Source organism: Eleutherodactylus coqui, chromosome 5 (assembly GCF_035609145.1).
Source record: "Eleutherodactylus coqui strain aEleCoq1 chromosome 5, aEleCoq1.hap1, whole genome shotgun sequence".
NCBI classification, from domain to species: Eukaryota; Metazoa; Chordata; class Amphibia; order Anura; family Eleutherodactylidae; genus Eleutherodactylus; species Eleutherodactylus coqui.
Genome location: NC_089841.1, coordinates 47131606 through 47149708, shown reverse-complemented (window position 1 = coordinate 47149708; position 18103 = coordinate 47131606). Strand labels below are relative to the sequence as shown.

At 44.7% G+C, this 18103-nt stretch overlaps 1 protein-coding gene across 1 annotated transcript in view; it reads right to left on the bottom strand.

Annotated features, from left to right (window-relative positions):
- Nucleotides 1-702: 702 nt before the first annotated feature.
- AGXT2 (alanine--glyoxylate aminotransferase 2) overlaps nt 703-18103 on the bottom strand; it is a 31972-nt gene continuing 14571 nt past the window's right edge. The window contains exons 4-14 of the mRNA XM_066602449.1: nt 17686-17809; nt 17426-17520; nt 15174-15267; nt 14086-14179; nt 13600-13700; nt 13325-13417; nt 10970-11102; nt 9051-9139; nt 8702-8851; nt 3942-4040; nt 703-1403 (exon numbers count right to left, since the gene is read on the bottom strand). Coding sequence (XP_066458546.1) covers nt 1296-1403; nt 3942-4040; nt 8702-8851; nt 9051-9139; nt 10970-11102; nt 13325-13417; nt 13600-13700; nt 14086-14179; nt 15174-15267; nt 17426-17520; nt 17686-17809 — 1180 coding nt within the window. The 3' untranslated portion in view covers nt 703-1295. The remainder of the gene's footprint in view (nt 1404-3941; nt 4041-8701; nt 8852-9050; nt 9140-10969; nt 11103-13324; nt 13418-13599; nt 13701-14085; nt 14180-15173; nt 15268-17425; nt 17521-17685; nt 17810-18103) is intronic.

Sequence of the window (18103 nt, the reverse complement as noted above, 5' to 3'; positions counted from 1 at the left end):
TGGGGGTGGGGGGGAAATTGTGCAACATTTGTCCTTTTGTGAGATGCACAAAACTCAACCCATTATTTGCAATGTATATTTACATGGGCGATTCTAAGAACTTCTCCTGCCCTGGCTGACCCGCACTCCACAGGCAAACAGATCTAATCATTAACCCTTTTGGGACCCACCAATAGCTTGTATGTTTTAAACACCAGCTGAACTGACGAAGGGGCTACCCCTGAACGCTTTTTCATAAGCTGATCACGTACTTTATTGAATAAAAGGAGAAGTTTCCCAAACCTTTGGTCACCCCCTATTTGCTTTAACCTGCAGTGTTGCGCCTTCTCCAATGCCAGTTTTTTAGTTCTATTCTCTTACTCTACAAAAAGGGACGGACCGCATTTATCAATAGGTTTTATAAAAAAGTTTTTGCGGTGAAACTTTTAAAAAAAGTTAAATCTAAACTTGCGCCATTGTTTGCAACTTTTCTACTTCATTTTAAAACTTTTTTGTCTGCTCGTAGACTGTAGTTCAGTCATTTCAAAACGCACCAAATGCTGCAGAATTTATTTTTTTTTGTCCTTTGAAATGGTGAATACCGGGTTCTCAAACGGCACCAAGACTTAGTCTGTTTAGTAAATTCGGCACAATTCACACCATCTTCCCTCCCTAAATACACTGGTGCCCGAGGCCCTCCTGAGCCTCTATGGAAAGACAAAGTTCATACAAAAGTTTAATGCAATGGGACATAATTACAGAATGACTAACATGGCAGGCGATTCACTTGCCATCGGCTGATCCAGTCATTGTACACAGTGGAAATGTTTGTTAGTATCTTAATACACTAGTAATTATTAGGACATTATACTAGCAGTGTCTCTGGTGGCACATCACACTCACTTTGTCTTGTGTGGTAATCAAGCTACTCTCAGCTTGGCTCCTCCCACAGCAGTGATATCACCACAGGTCCTTCAGCCCACCGGATCTCTGTGGTGGTGGTAGGTCGGTGTGTTCTGTCAGGACCGCTGAGTTGTGTCTGACATAATAGTGGTTAACTTATATTCTCATTTAGTTGTTTTTGTCCTCCCCTTTTCAAGAGCCCTAACTGTGTTGCTCTTCTGTCGGCCAGACTGTGTTTTATATATGTTGTAGGACCTTTAATGACATCAGGGGGCGGAGCGATTACATGATCAGGGGTGGAGCATTAGAAATGCATACGTACTCCCAGACAAGTGGTCGTTGTTAGTTTGAAGAATTAAAAAAAACAATTATGTAGTAAATATTGCGCAGTCCTGGATTTGTTGCTGACTGTTTCATTTGGCTGCTTTGTCCAGGTATTTAGATAATGCAGCGTCTAGGACCGCCACCGCAAAATCTGCATCTTCCTTTGTGATGCACATTGGAGGTTTGATACGGAATATCTGTGGAGAGAGTACAAGCAAAACATATTGAAAACTGCAAGATTTCAAGTTCTTTCTATCAGCTGCCACTTTTCATCTTGTGCTGTGCACACTTGGAACAGGGTCCTCAATCGTCCAGAAACTCCTGGACAGTCCATAAAAATTTTTTTTTTTCTCCCGTGTCCATGAAAAAATAGAGGAGTCCATGATTTATTAAGGCCTCCCTCACACAGGCGTTTTTAGCACAGTGCTAAACGCTGTACAAGGCTCCCATTCATTTCAATGGGGCTGCTCACACAGGGCTGAAAACGCAGCGTCTTCAACGCTGCACTTTGACAGCGTTGCGTGTTCTATTTTTGCCCGTTTTCAGACCTGCGTTGGCCATTGAAATGAATGGGCAGCGATGCCGAAAACGCGACACAACTTGGTACTGCGCTTTTGGCAGAGCTAAACACCCTAGCTACACTACTGGAGTGTAAAAAAAAAAAAAATATCAATATTCACCCTGCAGGTTATGTCGCTGTCCTCTGCGGCGCTCTCGGGACTTGTCAACCTTCAGAGGATTCTAAACCCCTGCCTCCAGCGAGAGATTGCTCTGATTTGCTGAGTCGGTTGTCACTCAGCCGACCCGGCCAATCACAGCAATCTTCTGGCTTCACAAGGTCCCAACAGCGGCTTCACCTGCTAGGTGAGGATTTAATTATTTTTTTTAGCAGCAGCCAAAACGCTGGCATAACGCATGCCAGCGCTGCTGCAACCAGGTGGAATCTGCCGTAAATGCAGCGTTGAAAAACACAGCGTTTCTGCAAACACCTGTGTGAGGGAGGCCTTTTTGAGTTTGGTGATGCTTGACCAAGTTACTAGGATGGTAACTACCGTCCCTCTACAGCTCACAATAAATGTTGATAATGAGCTCCTATCAGTATCTGACCTACAGACATGTATCTGTTATTTCTATCATTCATTATGGTTACCAATGTGTCCGTGAAAAACCTTGGCTGGATGCAATTTTTGGCTTAAGTTGTCCAGAAAAAAAATTCAGGTTGCCAACCTTGATGGGGTCAGCAGTCCTCTCAGTATTACGCGCCAGCAGGCAGGCTTAGGGTGGTTTCATATCTGGGGAAGGGGTTCCAGTTTCCTGCTTTGTTCGGGGAGCAGGAAAGGGGAATCGCCGCAGCTGAATGACTCCGTCGTATGACGGAACCAAAAAGGGCTGAACGGACCCTGTTGATTATAATGGGGTCCATTCGCTTGCCATTCAGCTGCCCGCCTTCTGCCGGAAGAAAAAGCGCAGCACACAGTAATTTTTCTTCGGGTATCTTGTGCCAGATCTTCAATGGAAGCTCTGATTGCAGGCTCCAACACAGATGTGAAACCACCCTGACACTGAAAGTTAGCACGTCCATTATAATGCTAGGGGCTTGACAATAGATGATAGGGCAGCTATGCCCCTCCTACCCCCTCACACAGCATGCCCACAACACACTCCCTTAAAAGTCAATGGGGCACATTTGCTAGTTCTGTCTAAGGTTCTATTGACGTGGGGCGAATGTAATATTGGTCCGAGATTTTGCACTTCAAAACGCGACATTTTTATGCGAGTGTGATGCGTTTAGTGAGAAAACCATTGAAATTTTGGGTCCATGGTCAGAAATTCCCCAGCTCTCAATCCCAATGAGAACCTGTGGTCAATTCTCAAAGAGTGGGTGGACAAACAAACACAGAGATTGTGAATAACTCCAAGCACTGATTAGGAAGCATGGGTTGCCATCAGTCAGGATTTGGCCCAGAAGTTGATATCCGACATCCCATGCAGAAGTTTTGGGGAAAAAAAGGGTCAACACTGTAAATATTTAGTCTTTTCCTAAACTTGGCATACTTGTCAAAAGTTTAAAAACTTATGAAATGCTTAAAACTTTAACATCTGAGAAAAAAAAAATCGAAAAACACTGAAGCAGAAAACTTTGTGAAAACCAAAACTTGTGTCAGTCTCAAAACTTTTGGCCACGACTGTAGTGTCCTAGACTACCAATTCATACTAATGCTCACTGCACATCAGGTAGTTGAAGTGGTGTGGCCATCTTCGTTCGTCAAGGCCCATAGGGTCGCTTGAAAGGGAAACGTACTTCACATGAATAGTACTAATAAACTTGTACGACATTCTGAAAACTGGGTCCAGCATGCCCATACATGCTCTTACAGCCACTGGGTATGAAGCGGTCTCTGCTTCCGAGCTCTTTTCAAACCCTCCATGCATGACGTATAAATTTATGGATCATGAAGGGGTTAATCCTGTGGCTGTGTAATAGGAAGAAGAGGATTTGGACTCTGTATCACCAAAAACTTAGCTCTGACCCTTATAAAAACATATTATATTCTATGCGGAAACAGTTTATAAAGGGGCACTCTTTTGACATTGAGTATGGGAGGGCACCGTGCTGGCACTGTTATTAATGGGGGCATTCTGAAGGCGCTGGACCAGTGGTATGGTAAGAGTGTTTAACACCATTCTTGTAAATTAGGACAAGTTGAAAAAAAAACCAAAAAAAAACAACTTACGTTATTGTAAAGTCCTCCTTTTCCTAATAGCACCCCATTGTCTTTGCAGTCCTCCCATATAAAGTTCATCTCCTCCGTGGGCAGTGGCCGCTGCGTTTCCTAGAGAAGTAAAAAATAACAAAATGTATAAAATGGTTAACGTGGCGGTCTGGCTTCAAATTCCCAATTTCACCTACCCTGTCAGGGAATTCTGAGTTAACCCCTTAACCCCTTGAGTGGCGGGTTTCCTACCACCCTGTCGTGCCCACCAGGGCAGGTTTTTTAAAATGGTCTAATCATTGAATTTCAACTAATTTTGCAGTTGCGTCTCAAGAGCCATAACTTTTTCATTTTTCCATTGCCATGGCCATATGAGGGCTTGTTTTTTGCGGGACAAGTTGTGATTTTTTAAACAGGGGGGAGGAAAAAAAGAAATGGGGGAAAAAAGAAAAAAAGGGGCCATGTCATTAAGGAGTTAAATAATGTATTAACTTCCTTCTCTGGGCCATTACGACGCATGGATACCACATGTGTGATTGTATTTTTGATTTTTTACAAAGTAAAGGGAGACAAGTGTTTTTATTTTTTTTTAATCTAATTTTTTTACTTTTTTTTTTTTCAATTTTTTTTTTTTGTCCCTTTAGGGGACTTCCACAGGGACCCATCAGGACCCCTGATCACATTCCAGGGATCCGATGGTGACAGCCCTTTACATGCTGCAGTGACAGCCCTTTATATGCTGCAGTCACATAGACTGCAGCATGTAAGGGGTTAACACAGCAGAGCGGAGGTTTTCTCTGATCTCTGCTGTAAGAGCTGGTACCTAGCTGTCCTCTGACAGCTAACAACCAGCTCTCCCTGCCACAGAGACCATCGGCTTGCTTCTGACAAGCCGATGGTCTCTATGGCAACCTGTAAACAAACCAGTGCAGGAGATTGCCGACATATCTGCAATATCTTCTGCTGGTTTTTCACAGCCCTTGCACTGCTCTGTGTGGGTCTGTGCAGGCAGAGCACACTGTCACAGCTTGTGGCATTGTGCTCTGCAGCTCCCATAGTGATACAGTGCTATGAGCAGTGGAGCTCGTCCCGGAAAATTTCCGGGCGTGCCACTCAAGGGGTTAAAGCTCCATGACATAGAGTTACATCATGGAGGTTTGGGGTTTGCATGGATCGATCCAATGATCACAAGTTGAGTCCATATGGGGACTAAAAAAAATGTGAAAAAAAAGGTTTATTAAGAAAAAATAAAAGTTAAAAGTAACCCCTTTGCCTGTATTTTATAATGAAAAAATAAAACGCTTTTGGTATCGTTATGTCCGTAAAAGTCGGATCTATCAAAGTAACGCATTATTTATTCCACACAGTTTTGTTTGCCCCAGGACAAATTGCATGGGCTCTGGGATCTGATGGGGGGTTTTTGTCCTCTGCCAGATGTAATCCCTTTTGGGCCTGTTGGTCTTAGCCTGCCGCATAATTCCAATAGGCTAGTTTTTTCCTCAAGCCTTTCATTAGCAACGTGAAGATGAAACTACCTGGACACCACATATGGCATGGCTCACAAGGCTGTGGATTTGGCAGGATCTCCTGCGGAGGTACAACGGTTGTACTGTTTTGTTATCTGCACAAGCATCCAATTCAAATCTCAAGTTGTTTACTGATGCTGTTTGTTCTCTTGGCTTTGGAGACATTTTCCAAAATGAGGGGTGTGCAGTCTCCTGGCCCAGGGAATGGCAAGATGTGGCTAGAGCTGTTCCTCATTGTATCAGCACTCGAGATCTGAGATGAGCGGTTTAGCAACTGATCGGTCCTTTTCTCGGCGGACAACTTGAGCCTGGTCCTTACAATTAACATGTTGACATCCTCCCTACCGGTTTTGTCCCTGCTGTGTCACTTGGTTCTTCGCTGCCTTGATCTTAAATGGTTTTGAGCACAGTGTTTCCTTTTATTTTCCGTTGCTTAACTGGTTGGACAGAACGATCCGACAGGCCCTAAAGGCGTGGAAGAGGAAGGAACATGTCGTCACGGAATCCCGTCCTTTTCTTATGTCTTTTGATAGAGTCCTGTGAGGTCCTTTGCTCTTCCCCTTTTGAGGCCGCCCTTTTTTCAGTGGGGTTTTTTCTTCCCTTTTTTGGTGTCTTGTGGGTCAGTAAATTAGTCCCTTCCTCTGGCTCTCTCCAGGGGTTTTCTATTTGACTATGCAGTGTTGGCCAACGGGTTAAAGCACTTATGTGTTCGTCGATCAAAGACAGACATTTTAGGTTAGGGCGTGGGGATACCACTTTATGCTGTAGAGGGGCCAGCCTGCACAACTTGCCTTATTTCGGAATTCCTTCGGGTCCACCAGAGGGAAGAAAATTTTCTTGTGCATGCGAATTGGTTCCCTCTTTTTCCATGTTTGAATATCAATCCGTCTTCTGACATGGTCTTGTGCACTTGGGCCTTGACCGCCGAGAGATCGACACTCCCTCCTTTCCCACTGGTTCCGCCACTGAGGCAGCTCACTCGGGCCTTTCAGAGTCGGAGGTGATGCGGAGCGGTCGGTGGTGTTACTCTTGTTTTGTGGGGTATTTTCAGATGGAATTGCTAATTCAAATCTGTTTGCCTTTCTCTTAGGTCAAGTTTGTCCAGCTGTTTGGTTGATTGGTCAATCCTATAAATTTTGAGCCATTTAACGGGTTGAATTCAGACCTGATGGCAGGAACCTGGGTTTGCGGAAAGCGGATATGTTTTGGCGGGGGATCCGTAGCCTGCGGTTGGCCCAGGCCCTCCGCCAGGTTGTCAGCATTAGTCAGAGGTCCCAAGGATAAACAATTCTTCTGATCCACGCTGGAGTTAATGACCTTTGCTCCCTGGGTGTTGCAGAGTAGTTGACATTGATGCGGTTTGATCTGGAACGTTTTCTGGGTTTATTTCGTGAGTTCTTCAAGGTCAGAAATCATCCCATTTGGTTTGCCAAGGTGCCAGAGACCCCGAAGCTGCCGAGAAAGCCAGACACCCCATCAACTCCCGTATCTCCTGGTTTGTTCACGCTAGATCTGCAGTGGTAGTTTGTCACCGGCTACTCGAAGGGGATAATTCTAACATGATGCTTCCTGGTGGGATTCATTTAAATGACATTGGCCTGCACATTTTGCTATCCAGGCTACAAGATGGGATTGAGCAAGACCTGTAGGGTCACAGCAACGTGTAGCTTTACACCGGCTCCTCCATGGCAGTATTGGTGAGAACAAAGTTGGAATCTCAAAAGGCAGACTTGCTTAAGAATTGGCCTCTGGTCAGCATTTTGCTTCCGAGCAAGTATTTCAGGTTATGCTATTAAAACCCTTGACAACACAGGATGTACATTTATGTCCTGTGCATTTTTATTTTTTTTTAATGAAGGGGGGTCAGAAGTCGATCCAGTTCCATACAATCTAGGTGCCGCTGTTTCTTACATCTGACCCACGCCAGCTGCAGTTAGCACTCCCACTGATCACGGCTGTTAACTTTTTAAATGCGGCCATCAATTCTGGCAGTGGCCTTTAAATGCCCCTATTGGAGTTCATGGGTCCCCAACGGCCACTTGCGATGAGATCGTGGGGTGCTGTTTGGTTGCCATGGCAACTGGAGGCCTTCTAAAAAAAAACCCAAGGTTGCCATTACTGATTGTCTATCAAGCTATGAGTGTGGCGTGGCTTGATAGATTGCCTGTCAGATCGTGGTATAATGTAATACTCTGGTATTACATCATACTGCAGGAGCGATCAAGAAAAAAATATAATAGAGCTATCAAAGAGTTGTATAAACTCTCTAAAATGTTACTAGAAACTACCGGGCGTCCCACAAAAACGATCCCTCACACAATAATGGTGACGAAAAAAATAAAATCCCCCCCCCCCCCCAAGATATTTTATTTTTTAAAAGTAGAACAGCAAAAAACGATATAAATTTGGTATCCTAGTAATCATAGTGACCCACAGAATAAAGATATCATGTCATTTTTGCTGCAGTGTGCAGTGTATGCAACATAGAAACAAGACCCCGCCCAAAGATGCAGGAATTGTGCTTTTTATTCTTTTTTCATTTCACTTAGAAGTTGAGTTTCTGTACATTATATGGAACATTACATAGTACCACTGAAAAATTTGGCTCGTACCGCAAAAAATAAGACCTCAGACAGCTACGTTGATGGATACGTAATAGTTATGATTTTTTGAAAGTGCAAAGAAAAACAACTGAAAATGAAAAAAAAGGGGCGGTCCATAATGGGTTAAAGTGCCTGGTAATTCCTGTTATGTTTAAAGATTTTAATAACTAAGTTGTGACTAGAGATGAGTGAGCATAGTCGCTAAGGGCAATTACCCGATCAAGCATTGCCCTTAGCGAGTACCTGCCCGCTCGGAAGAAAAGATTCGGCTGCCGGTGGTGGACGGGGAGGAACGGAGGGGAGATCTCTCTCTCCCTCTCTCCCCCCACTCACTACCGCAACTCACCTCTCACCCGCGCTGGCAGCCGAACCTTTTCTTCCGAGCGGGGAGATACTCGCTAAGGACAATGCTAGATTGAGTAATTGCCCTTAGCGAGTATACTCGCTCATCTCTAGTTGTGACCGATTCCCACCCAGCAAAAAAAGTCATACTTTGGTGTCATTGTTTTTATTGTTAGACATTATACCAGGTGCTCTCATGGGTTTCGGTTGTCTTGGTATGGTTTTATATATCCCAACAGTCAGGATAACCCCTTTAAGGACTCGGATGCCATCAAAGATGCTCAGAAAATAGGTACACCACGGTTCCTACCTTGTCAGTCACCATCTCTATCCCGATCATTAATCCTTTTCCACGAACGTCTCCAACTATTTCAAACTTATCCCGAAGTTTGGAAAGTTCCAGCAACATATGGGTCCCCACAGTCCTGCAGTTGTCTTGTAGACCATCCTCTTCAATCACCTAAAGAGAGGGGTGGGAAAACAGCTGCCAACCATTCTAGTCAAATACATAAATTTGCCCTTTGTCAGTTCTTTTCATGGAAAGCTACCCGTAGAGAACAATAGGGGGACAACTAATGAAAATTCCCAAAAAGGATGGTATCGAGAGATTGGGCTATCTGTATACTGAGAAAGTGTGCAGTAATGGAGGATAGACTTACATCTAGAACTGCTGAGGCGGCGGCACACGCCATGGGATTCCCTCCGAAGGTGTTAAAATGCAGAGCCTGGACGAAGGAGGTGGCAATCTCTGAAACGAGAAGTAATTTGTGTCTTCATCAGTCACAGTAGAGAAGAGTGGGACTCTGATATAGACATCTAGGCTAACTGTCCTCTTTTTTGTGGGGTATAGGCTTATGAAAAAGACCAAAAAAGGATGTGACTAAGGGCCCCGACATACTAGCGGTTTTCTCTCGCGTTTTTTTTCACGCAAATGTCAACAGGGTTTCTAATGTTAAAAACGCTTTGCAACAAAAAACGCAAAGCAGAAACTTGCGATGCGTTTTTAATAGAGATGAGCGAACGTACTCGTTTACGGCATTTTTTCACTCTAGCTCTGCTTTTTCCGAGTAACTGACTACTCGGACGAAAAGATTCCCCTCCCCTCTGCAACCCCCCGCTCACCCCTGGCGCCCCCCCCGAATCTTTTCGCCCGAGTAGTCAGTTACTCGGAAAAAAGCGGTGCTCGAGTGCAAAAACACCCGAACCGAGTAGATTCGCTCATCTCTAGTTTTTAACATTTGAAAGTCCCGTTAACAATCGTGTTAAAAAAACGCAAGTGGGTAGGAGCCCTTATGCAAATATGTCCCAAGTGGATTTTTCCGGTAGGTTTTGTGAGCATCCTTCGCATGGTTTTAGAAATGTCCTTGTGGGCGTCCTTGTCAGGGCGTAGAAATGTCCCATGAATGGGAATTAAAATTTTTTGAGGTACGGTATACACTGAATGACCCCTTTATTACCCCCATCTATCAACGCATTGGACCTTCTTTGGCTTCAGAGCTGCAGAAATTCTTAGTAGTGTAGATTCCATCACATTCTGCAGGAATATCGGCCCCTGCGGACAGGAAGCTTTTTGTAGTTGCTGCAGATTAGATGGAGGTGCTGACCTGTTCTGACCAGCTGGCAGAAATGGGTCTTCGGTTCATGCTGCTAGTGCCAAATTCTGACCTCCCATCAGCACGGGGCAACAGAAGTCTGGATCCATATGATTAGGCAATGTTTTTCCGCTGCTCAGTGATACAACTTGTGCGCTCTTTTTGACCGCTGGAGTCTCACGTTTCTGCTTCTCTTACAATGGTGCTGGAACTGATCGCCTGCTGTTATAGCCTATCCGCACTACGAAATGGTAAAGTCTGCATTCAGACACATTAGTTGGAGCACCAGCGTCGTATTCCGCTGCTCCTGACTGTGCAGTGCCTGTTAGAATGATTCTTGACATCCTCCTCTGACCCCTTTCAGTGATGACTTGTGTCTGCCCCCAGGGTTCCCTTTCACTAGATGTTTTTCCTTCATCGTACCATTCTCAGTATATTCTCCACACAGTTACACGAGAAAACCTCACAAGGTTATCAGTAACATCCTGTCGCTATTAGAGGGGCCATTTAGGGTAGATACAATACAAATTGGGCAATTACTCGGGAAGCCAGGAGACATAAACCACCCTGTAGTAGTCAGAGGTGTAAGGTGGTATCATTTGGGAATCTAATTGCAGTGGGCACTTTAAAGGGGGTTTCCAATGTATTTTGATATTCTAGACTTGTCCCTTGCTGCCCACAGCAATTCTGCAATTGACTTACAATCTACCCAATGCACCCATTCTTCTTCTTCATGGCTTTTAATGTGACCTGTGATGTGATGTCACCACTTCATCCTGGCCCAGCGACATGAACGAATAACATGTACTATGAGCTGATAATCGTAGTGCTGTATACGGGACCTTTCAGGACAGGCGATTAGCTGCAGTGGTTGGGGGACAACCCCTCTAGGAGCTATAATGGGGGTCATGATCATTTTCACCAGATGTAATGGAAAAATAACTGGCTTCTCCTGAATGGTGATTTTCTTCTAACCTATCACTTACCTTCTGTTGTTACAACAGCGGCCATAGGAAATCCGTTACCAATTCCCTTCGCCAAAGTCACGATATCGGGCATGACATCATGAGTCTGAAATCCCCAAAAATGACTTCCCGTTCTTCCAAAACCAGTCTGGACCTGCACTCAAAACAGGTGGTAAAAAGAATATAGATTGCTGTGTTAGGGTGCCCACCCACTAGCGTTTTTTTACTGCGAAATTCGCAGCGTTTTTTTTTTCTGCAGGGGTCTTTGGGCTATGGGACATGCAAAGCTAAAATCGCGATCGCGCAAAATCGCGATATCGCGGTAAATCGCGATTTTGCGCAATCACGATTTTTACATTACAAGTCCTATAGACCCCCTGCAGAAAAAAAAACCTGCGAATTTCGCAGTAAAAAAAAACGCCAGTGGGTGGGCACCCTTATGTGGCGGTATTATTTATGAACTGAATTGTAGCAGACTCTTTAGGAGCGACTTATATGGATTCTGCATATTGCTTAGGCGCTATATGGTTATAGTACTGTATATGGGAGTACTTTTATGTGCATTGAAGTTATTAGAAAAACTGCATAAAATTAGGAAGCGGGGGGGGGGCATATTGGGGCAGATTTGCTTAGACTGGCATTTTATATGCTGGTCAAGGTATGCATTACACAGGCATGAAATGTGCCCAATTTATTAAGAGACACATGCCTCTTAATTAGAGATGAGCGAGCATACTCGATAAGGCAAACTACTCGAGCGAGTAGTGCCTTATGCGAGTACCTGCCCGCTCCTCTCTAAAAATTAGGGTGCCAGCGCGGGTGACAGGTGAGTTGCGGCGGTAAGCAGGGGGGAGCGGGAAGAGAGAGATCTCCCCTCCGTTCCGAGTAAGGAATGTGCATACACTGACTAAATATGGTCGCCAGGAAACGCTCAAGCCCCACTAACAAAGTCCAGTTCACACCGCCTTTACAAGCTTCCCTGTATTAACCCCTGAATAACAAGTCTAACATAGGTCATTTCAGTTCTTTCACAAGGCCATTCATGCACCAAAGTTGAAATCTATGCAAAGTTCAGGACGAGCTGGTATAGATTTCAACTACAATTTCTGCCAGTTTTTGGTGTAAATTATAGTAAATTTTAGGGACAATGAGCAGCCCGCCCTGCTAACTATAAGCCCTACCCACTTAAGAAAATGCCATAGGGCCGACATTAAACTGTAAAAAGTTGCACATTTTAGCACTCTAGATGCAATGGGCCAAAATGTGCAATTTTTTTTCACATCAGAAAACTGTCAAAGACTTTGATAAATCTGCCCCATAGGTCCTGTGTGCACCCATTTGATGCTTCATCCAGTGTCATATTATGCTAGAGGCATAAGGCATCTGATGGAAAGTACCATTTTTTTAGTCTGTTGGATTCAAACCTCCCAATAGGATAGAAGTGTGACAACAGCTTAGTGGTAGTCTGAGACACACCTACTGTCTCATCATTGGTTCAGACTGGTGCTTTCTCCTTCTTCACTGCAGCTCATTCTCTTCTGATTGGCTGATGCGTATACTACAGGGCCAGCACAGTTTTCTCAACAGAAAATCAGTGCATGGAGAGCTGATTTCTATTACAGAATTATAAAGTACAGCCCAATAAATCACCAGTGGCAGTTGCTGCACATATATGGAGCTGAATGAGCCTGAGGGCTCGTTCACATGAGCGTATATCAGCCCGCCGTTTTCACAGTCAGCCGATATACGCTGTGATCTGATGCATTGGATTCCAATGCATCAGATCACATGGCCGTATTCCGGCGACGTAAAAGTGCCAGGACAGCCAATATAGGGCCGGGCCAAAAGATAGTCCTGGAACTATCTTTTGGGCTGCAATAAGTCGGCCGCTGCATGGGCTCCTATGGGAGCCAATGACAGCTGCTGGAGAAGGGAGGTGGGATGGAGTTTAGCAGCGTGACTGCTAAACTCCCTCCCTCTTCTCTTCTCCCCTCCAGCTGATTGCAATAGGAGGGGGCGGGATGGGGTGGCGCTTAGCCCCGCCCTCTCCCATTGCAGTCAACCGAAGGGGAGGACAGAGGAGTTGAGCCGGCGAGAGGGAGGGAAGGGGCAACGGTATGGCGCCCTCAGCGTATATGCGCCGGGGCCCATGCCATTTGAACAGCTGCACAAACGTTAAATTTGTGCACCCGTTTACGAGTTTTTACACCTCACATCGTAGCGTATATCTACCAGCCGTGAAAACGGCAGCCAAAGTATGCTTGTGTGAAAGAGCCGTTAGTAAGGTGGAGGCAGGAGAGGGAGTTAAAATGAGTCCCTGTTATGATTGTAATCAGAGAAGGTAAAAACTTTTCTGGGTTTCGAGGAGAGACTTACCTCATCTGCTATACATAAGCCTCCTCGTTCGCGTACCATCTTGTACGCATCTTTTAAAAATCCTTTGGGGTACTGAATGACTCCTCCCACACCCTGGAAGAGAAGAAAAATAGTAATGCCATAAGGTGCAGAAACATTGTGATATCTTTATCCAGAGTCGTACCTGTGCTTTCCATTACCCGGGGGCAAAGATTCAGTATGGGGCCCTAGACCTGTATCTTAATACCCCGCAGACTGATTTGTATAGATACTGTCAATATCTGTGCCTTTTTTACCATGATGGGTTCAGCTATGAATGCGGCTATCCTCTTGGCAGCACTGGTATCCAAGGTCTCCTTTAACTGATCAATATATTTGTCTTTAGCCTCACAGCAATCTGGAGAAACAGAAAAAGTAAGTTAATTGAGCAATGAAACAACGACATCTAGTGGCCACTTTATCATGTAATTGTCATGCGGAAAACTGAGCTACTCTGTTTTGACCACCTGTTGCAAAGAGCCAAGCACTGTGCTACGAAAAATCGCGATATGTCCTATTTTGGGGCGATTCTGTTTAAGAATCACCCATTATTTCCTATGGCAGCTAATAAATAAAAATAATTGCATTGCACTCATGCTGTCTATTGAAATCAATGTGCTGTCCACGTATTGCATTGACACGCCGGGTCCTCTAGAGTGAGACACACTCTTTGTAGTTGCTTCTTGTTCTGGTTAATACAGTAGATGGGAGCTGTGGCCTTTATGATTTAGTCAGGTTCCTACCAGGAGAACAGGAGCACGTCCGTGTGGTCTGAACAGGGGAATCTCTGCAATGACTTCCACCCCATATGCCACGGAAGACATCAGGACACATTGTCTAGAAGAGAGACAATAAAAAGCTTAGGAAAATTATGTACCTCACCTACAGTGACCAGCCCTGCAAATGGCACTATAGCAGAAGCCGTCAATATTCACAGAGTGCCAAACACCAATGACACCCCACGCCCCCATGCTTACCATATATTGCCCTACTTTCTGCATCCGCTGTTTGGCACTCTAAGGAGAAAACCTATGTAAACATCAGGTCATGTGATCTAAGGCGTTACTGTATGCATACAGATGATTTGGTAAGTTAGCTGGATCAGTGGCGTAGGAAGGAGGGTGCGACAGGTGCGGGTCGTCCCGGGTGTTATCACTAAGGGGGGTGACAACTCAGCTGTAGTCCTGCCCGCCGTCTGGACGAAGGCAGCACACCTCAGGATCTCCGCGACCTCTGTGTTGGACAGGAATCTTAGCACCTTCTCCCGCTGCAGAAAGACCCGCAGCGCTTTGGGACCCCCGGACATCTGCTCCCCCATGCCAGGCGATGGGCGTCATTGTACAAGTCCAGGGGGAAGGATGTGGCAAAAAAAATGTCCGCACTGTCTACCACATGGCCCTGCTATACCACAGAGCTGGATATGTTAATTTGTTTCTATCCAATGCATGTGCAGTATTGATTCCATGATACCATGTCATGTGATTTGATGAATCACACCTTCTCACTTGCCATATGGGATGACTTTGTTTTAGGTCTGTGAACCCTTGCAGATTTCCCATATGAAGGGAATGTAAAGTTTTGTAGAGGGTTTTCCATTCAGAAATCTAGTTTAAAGGGGGCACAGGAATGGGACGATACTAAGTGTTGGCAAGGGTAGGATCATATATACCTGGTGATCTTGAGCCACCCTGTATGTTACACCGGCTGTTCAAGCATGCTAGAAGGAACATATGCAGGAACGTTGGACATATGGAAACACACACTCAGGATTTATGGATTACTTTTGCTATTCAATTGTGAAATCTGAGCTAAGAAGAAAGAAATACTTTACCGTATGACACCCAAAACCGTTGGCCACTCCAGGCTTGTAAGCGGAGATAGAGGTCGCCCCCAAGGTATAAGGACTGGAGCCATGGTATCCACTTCTGTAAAAGCATCAGACACAGATATAATTCCCAAGATTGTATTTACATGGACGATTTTTTTTGTGCGGTTTTGTGAAATTTAGCCCATTTGGGGGGAAAAAATTCATTCTCGACTCCCTAATGGCAGTCAGAATAATTCCTGGATCAAAGTTTTGAAAGTTCCTACCTGACTCCAAGACCCAGATCAACAACTCCGCTGGTTATTTAATGTCTACATCCTGTAATATCCTTCCCCTCTAGAAAGACATCTAGTCCCCTCTTAAACTCCTCTATAGATTTTGCCATCATCACGTCCTCAGGCAGATAGTTCCACAGTCTCGCTGCTCTTACAGTAAAGAACCCCCTTCTGTGTTGGTGATGAAATCTTTTTTCCTCTAGCCCTAGAGGATGCCCTTTTGTTACTGTCGCAGTCCTGGGTATAAACAGATCATGGGAAAGATCCTTGTATTGTCCCCTCATGTATCATTTGGTCGCCCCTTAACCGTCTTTTATCCAGGGTAAATAGTCCCAATTTGGATAGCCTCTCTGGGTATTCCAGTCCTCCCATTCTGTTTATTAATTTAGTTGCCCTTCTTTAACCCCTCAAGCACTGTAACATCTTTCCTGAGCACTGGTGACCAGAACTGTACACAGTATTCCATGTGAGGCCTGACAAGTGCCTTATATAATGGGAGGATAATGTTCTCGTCCCTCGCCCCTATACCTCTTTTAATGCACCCCAAGACTTTATTAGCTTTTGCAGCAGCTGACTGGCATTGGTTGCTCCAGTTTAGTCTACAATCCACTAGTACCCCCAGGTCTTTTTCCATATCACTTTCCCCTAGCAGTACCCCATTTAGTGTATATTGGTGACATCCGTTTCTCCTGTCCATGTGCATAACCTTACATTTTTCAACATTGAACTTCATTTGCCATTTTTCTGCCCAAGCCCCCAGCTTATCTAGGTCCATTTGTAGCCGCACATTGTCCTCCGTTGCATTGATTATCTGGTATAATTTTGTATAATCTGCAAATATTGACATTTTACTGTGCAGCCCCTCTATCAGGTCGTTGATAAATATATTCAACAGAATGGGGTCTAGCACTGAGCCCTGTGGTACCCCACTAGTGATGGTGGCCCAATCAGAGTATGAACCATTTATTACCACCCTCTGCTTTCTATCATTGAGCCAATTCTTTATCCAGATACACACGTTTTCGCCCAGACCGAGCTGACTCATTTTATATATAATAATAATAATAATAATCTTTATTTGTATTAGCCTATTATGCGGCACGGTGTCAAAAGCTTTAGAGAAATCCAGATATATGAGATCAATAGACTCTCCCAGGTCCAGCCTAGAACTTACTTCATTGTAGAAGCTGATCAAGTTAGTTTGATATGATCGACCCCTCATGAACCAGTGCTGATAAGGAGTTATGCCATTGTTTTCCTTGAGGTATTCCAGGATGGCGTCTCTCAGAAACCCCTCGAATATTTTTCCAATTAAGTGTGACTTACTGGCCTGTAGTTACCAGGCTCTCTTCTTGACCCCTTTTTGTATATTGGAACCACTTTGGAAATATGCCAATCCAGTGGTGCAACCCCGGTCTCAATAGTGTCCCTAAATATAAGAAATAGGTACGCAAGGGCCAACCAATATGCTACATTAGAGCAGTTCATCATGAATATTAACCAGGGGGCTACCAAACATGTGTATACAAAAACAATTCATGGAACCCTACTGTGTATGGGGCTGCAAAGCAGATGGATGGTCACTGCACCTATGCTAACAATGGTGCATCGGCAGAAAAGGCTTCAATTTGCAAAGCAGTATGAGAATTAGACCACCGCTGATTGGCATATTACACAGCTAGAAATGTCCGACAGTAGTTGGAAGAGTATGACCAAGACTTTCAAGTACTTCCCTGGACCCCTAATTCCCCAGACTTGAACCCAATTGACCATCTGTGAGACCACCTCGATCATTATATCCACTCTATAGATCCTCCCTCATGCACCTCCAGCAACTGTGGGATACACTGCAGTCAGCATGGCTCCAGACAACCTACCGTCACCCTACTGAGTCACTCCCAGCCCGTCTAGCTGCTGTCCAACCGTTACTCTGGATATTAGCTGGTGGTCATAATAATGTGACTCTGTATGTCTGTGACTTACCTCAGACTGATAATATCATAGTTGTTGGTGCATATTCTTGCCATAAACATTGCGAGGTCGTTTGCCTCTGATCCACTGTTGGTCAGATAGAGGACCTAAAAGAAGAAGGTTTCTAGAAAAATGTACATATCCAGAGGAGAGATGCAGTGGTTATGTTATTTCAATCCCATTCTATCTATTCATCCATCCTCCCTGTGTGACTTCTTGTACTGCATTTTCCATGTTGGAAACAGAGATAGACTACAATTGCGCCATGATACCTTCAGCTCCCCTGGCAGCCGACTGGCCAGTTTCTCAGCATATTCATGGAGTGGAGAATGGAGGTAAATGTTAGTTGTGTGCCAGAGATGATTGAGCTGCTTCTTAACTGCTTCTTTAACCTTCCTGTACAAAGAGTAAGCACAAACAAATATAAAACATATCATGAATGGCGTACAAAAGTCTGAGGATTACTTAAAGGGGTTGTGCAGTCTAAAATGGCCCATTTTCAAATATTAGGCAGCTCAGATTTTTTTGTCCAGTTGTAAACTATTGATGGCTTATCCTCAGGATAGGATTGCAGGGGTTCACCGCCCAACAACCCTACTGATCATCTGTTTGTCAGGCTGATGCAGTCATGAACTGAGCTGATTTCTGCAGGAAGCAGACAGCTCTGTTCCCTCTGCAGTGCCCAGGCTT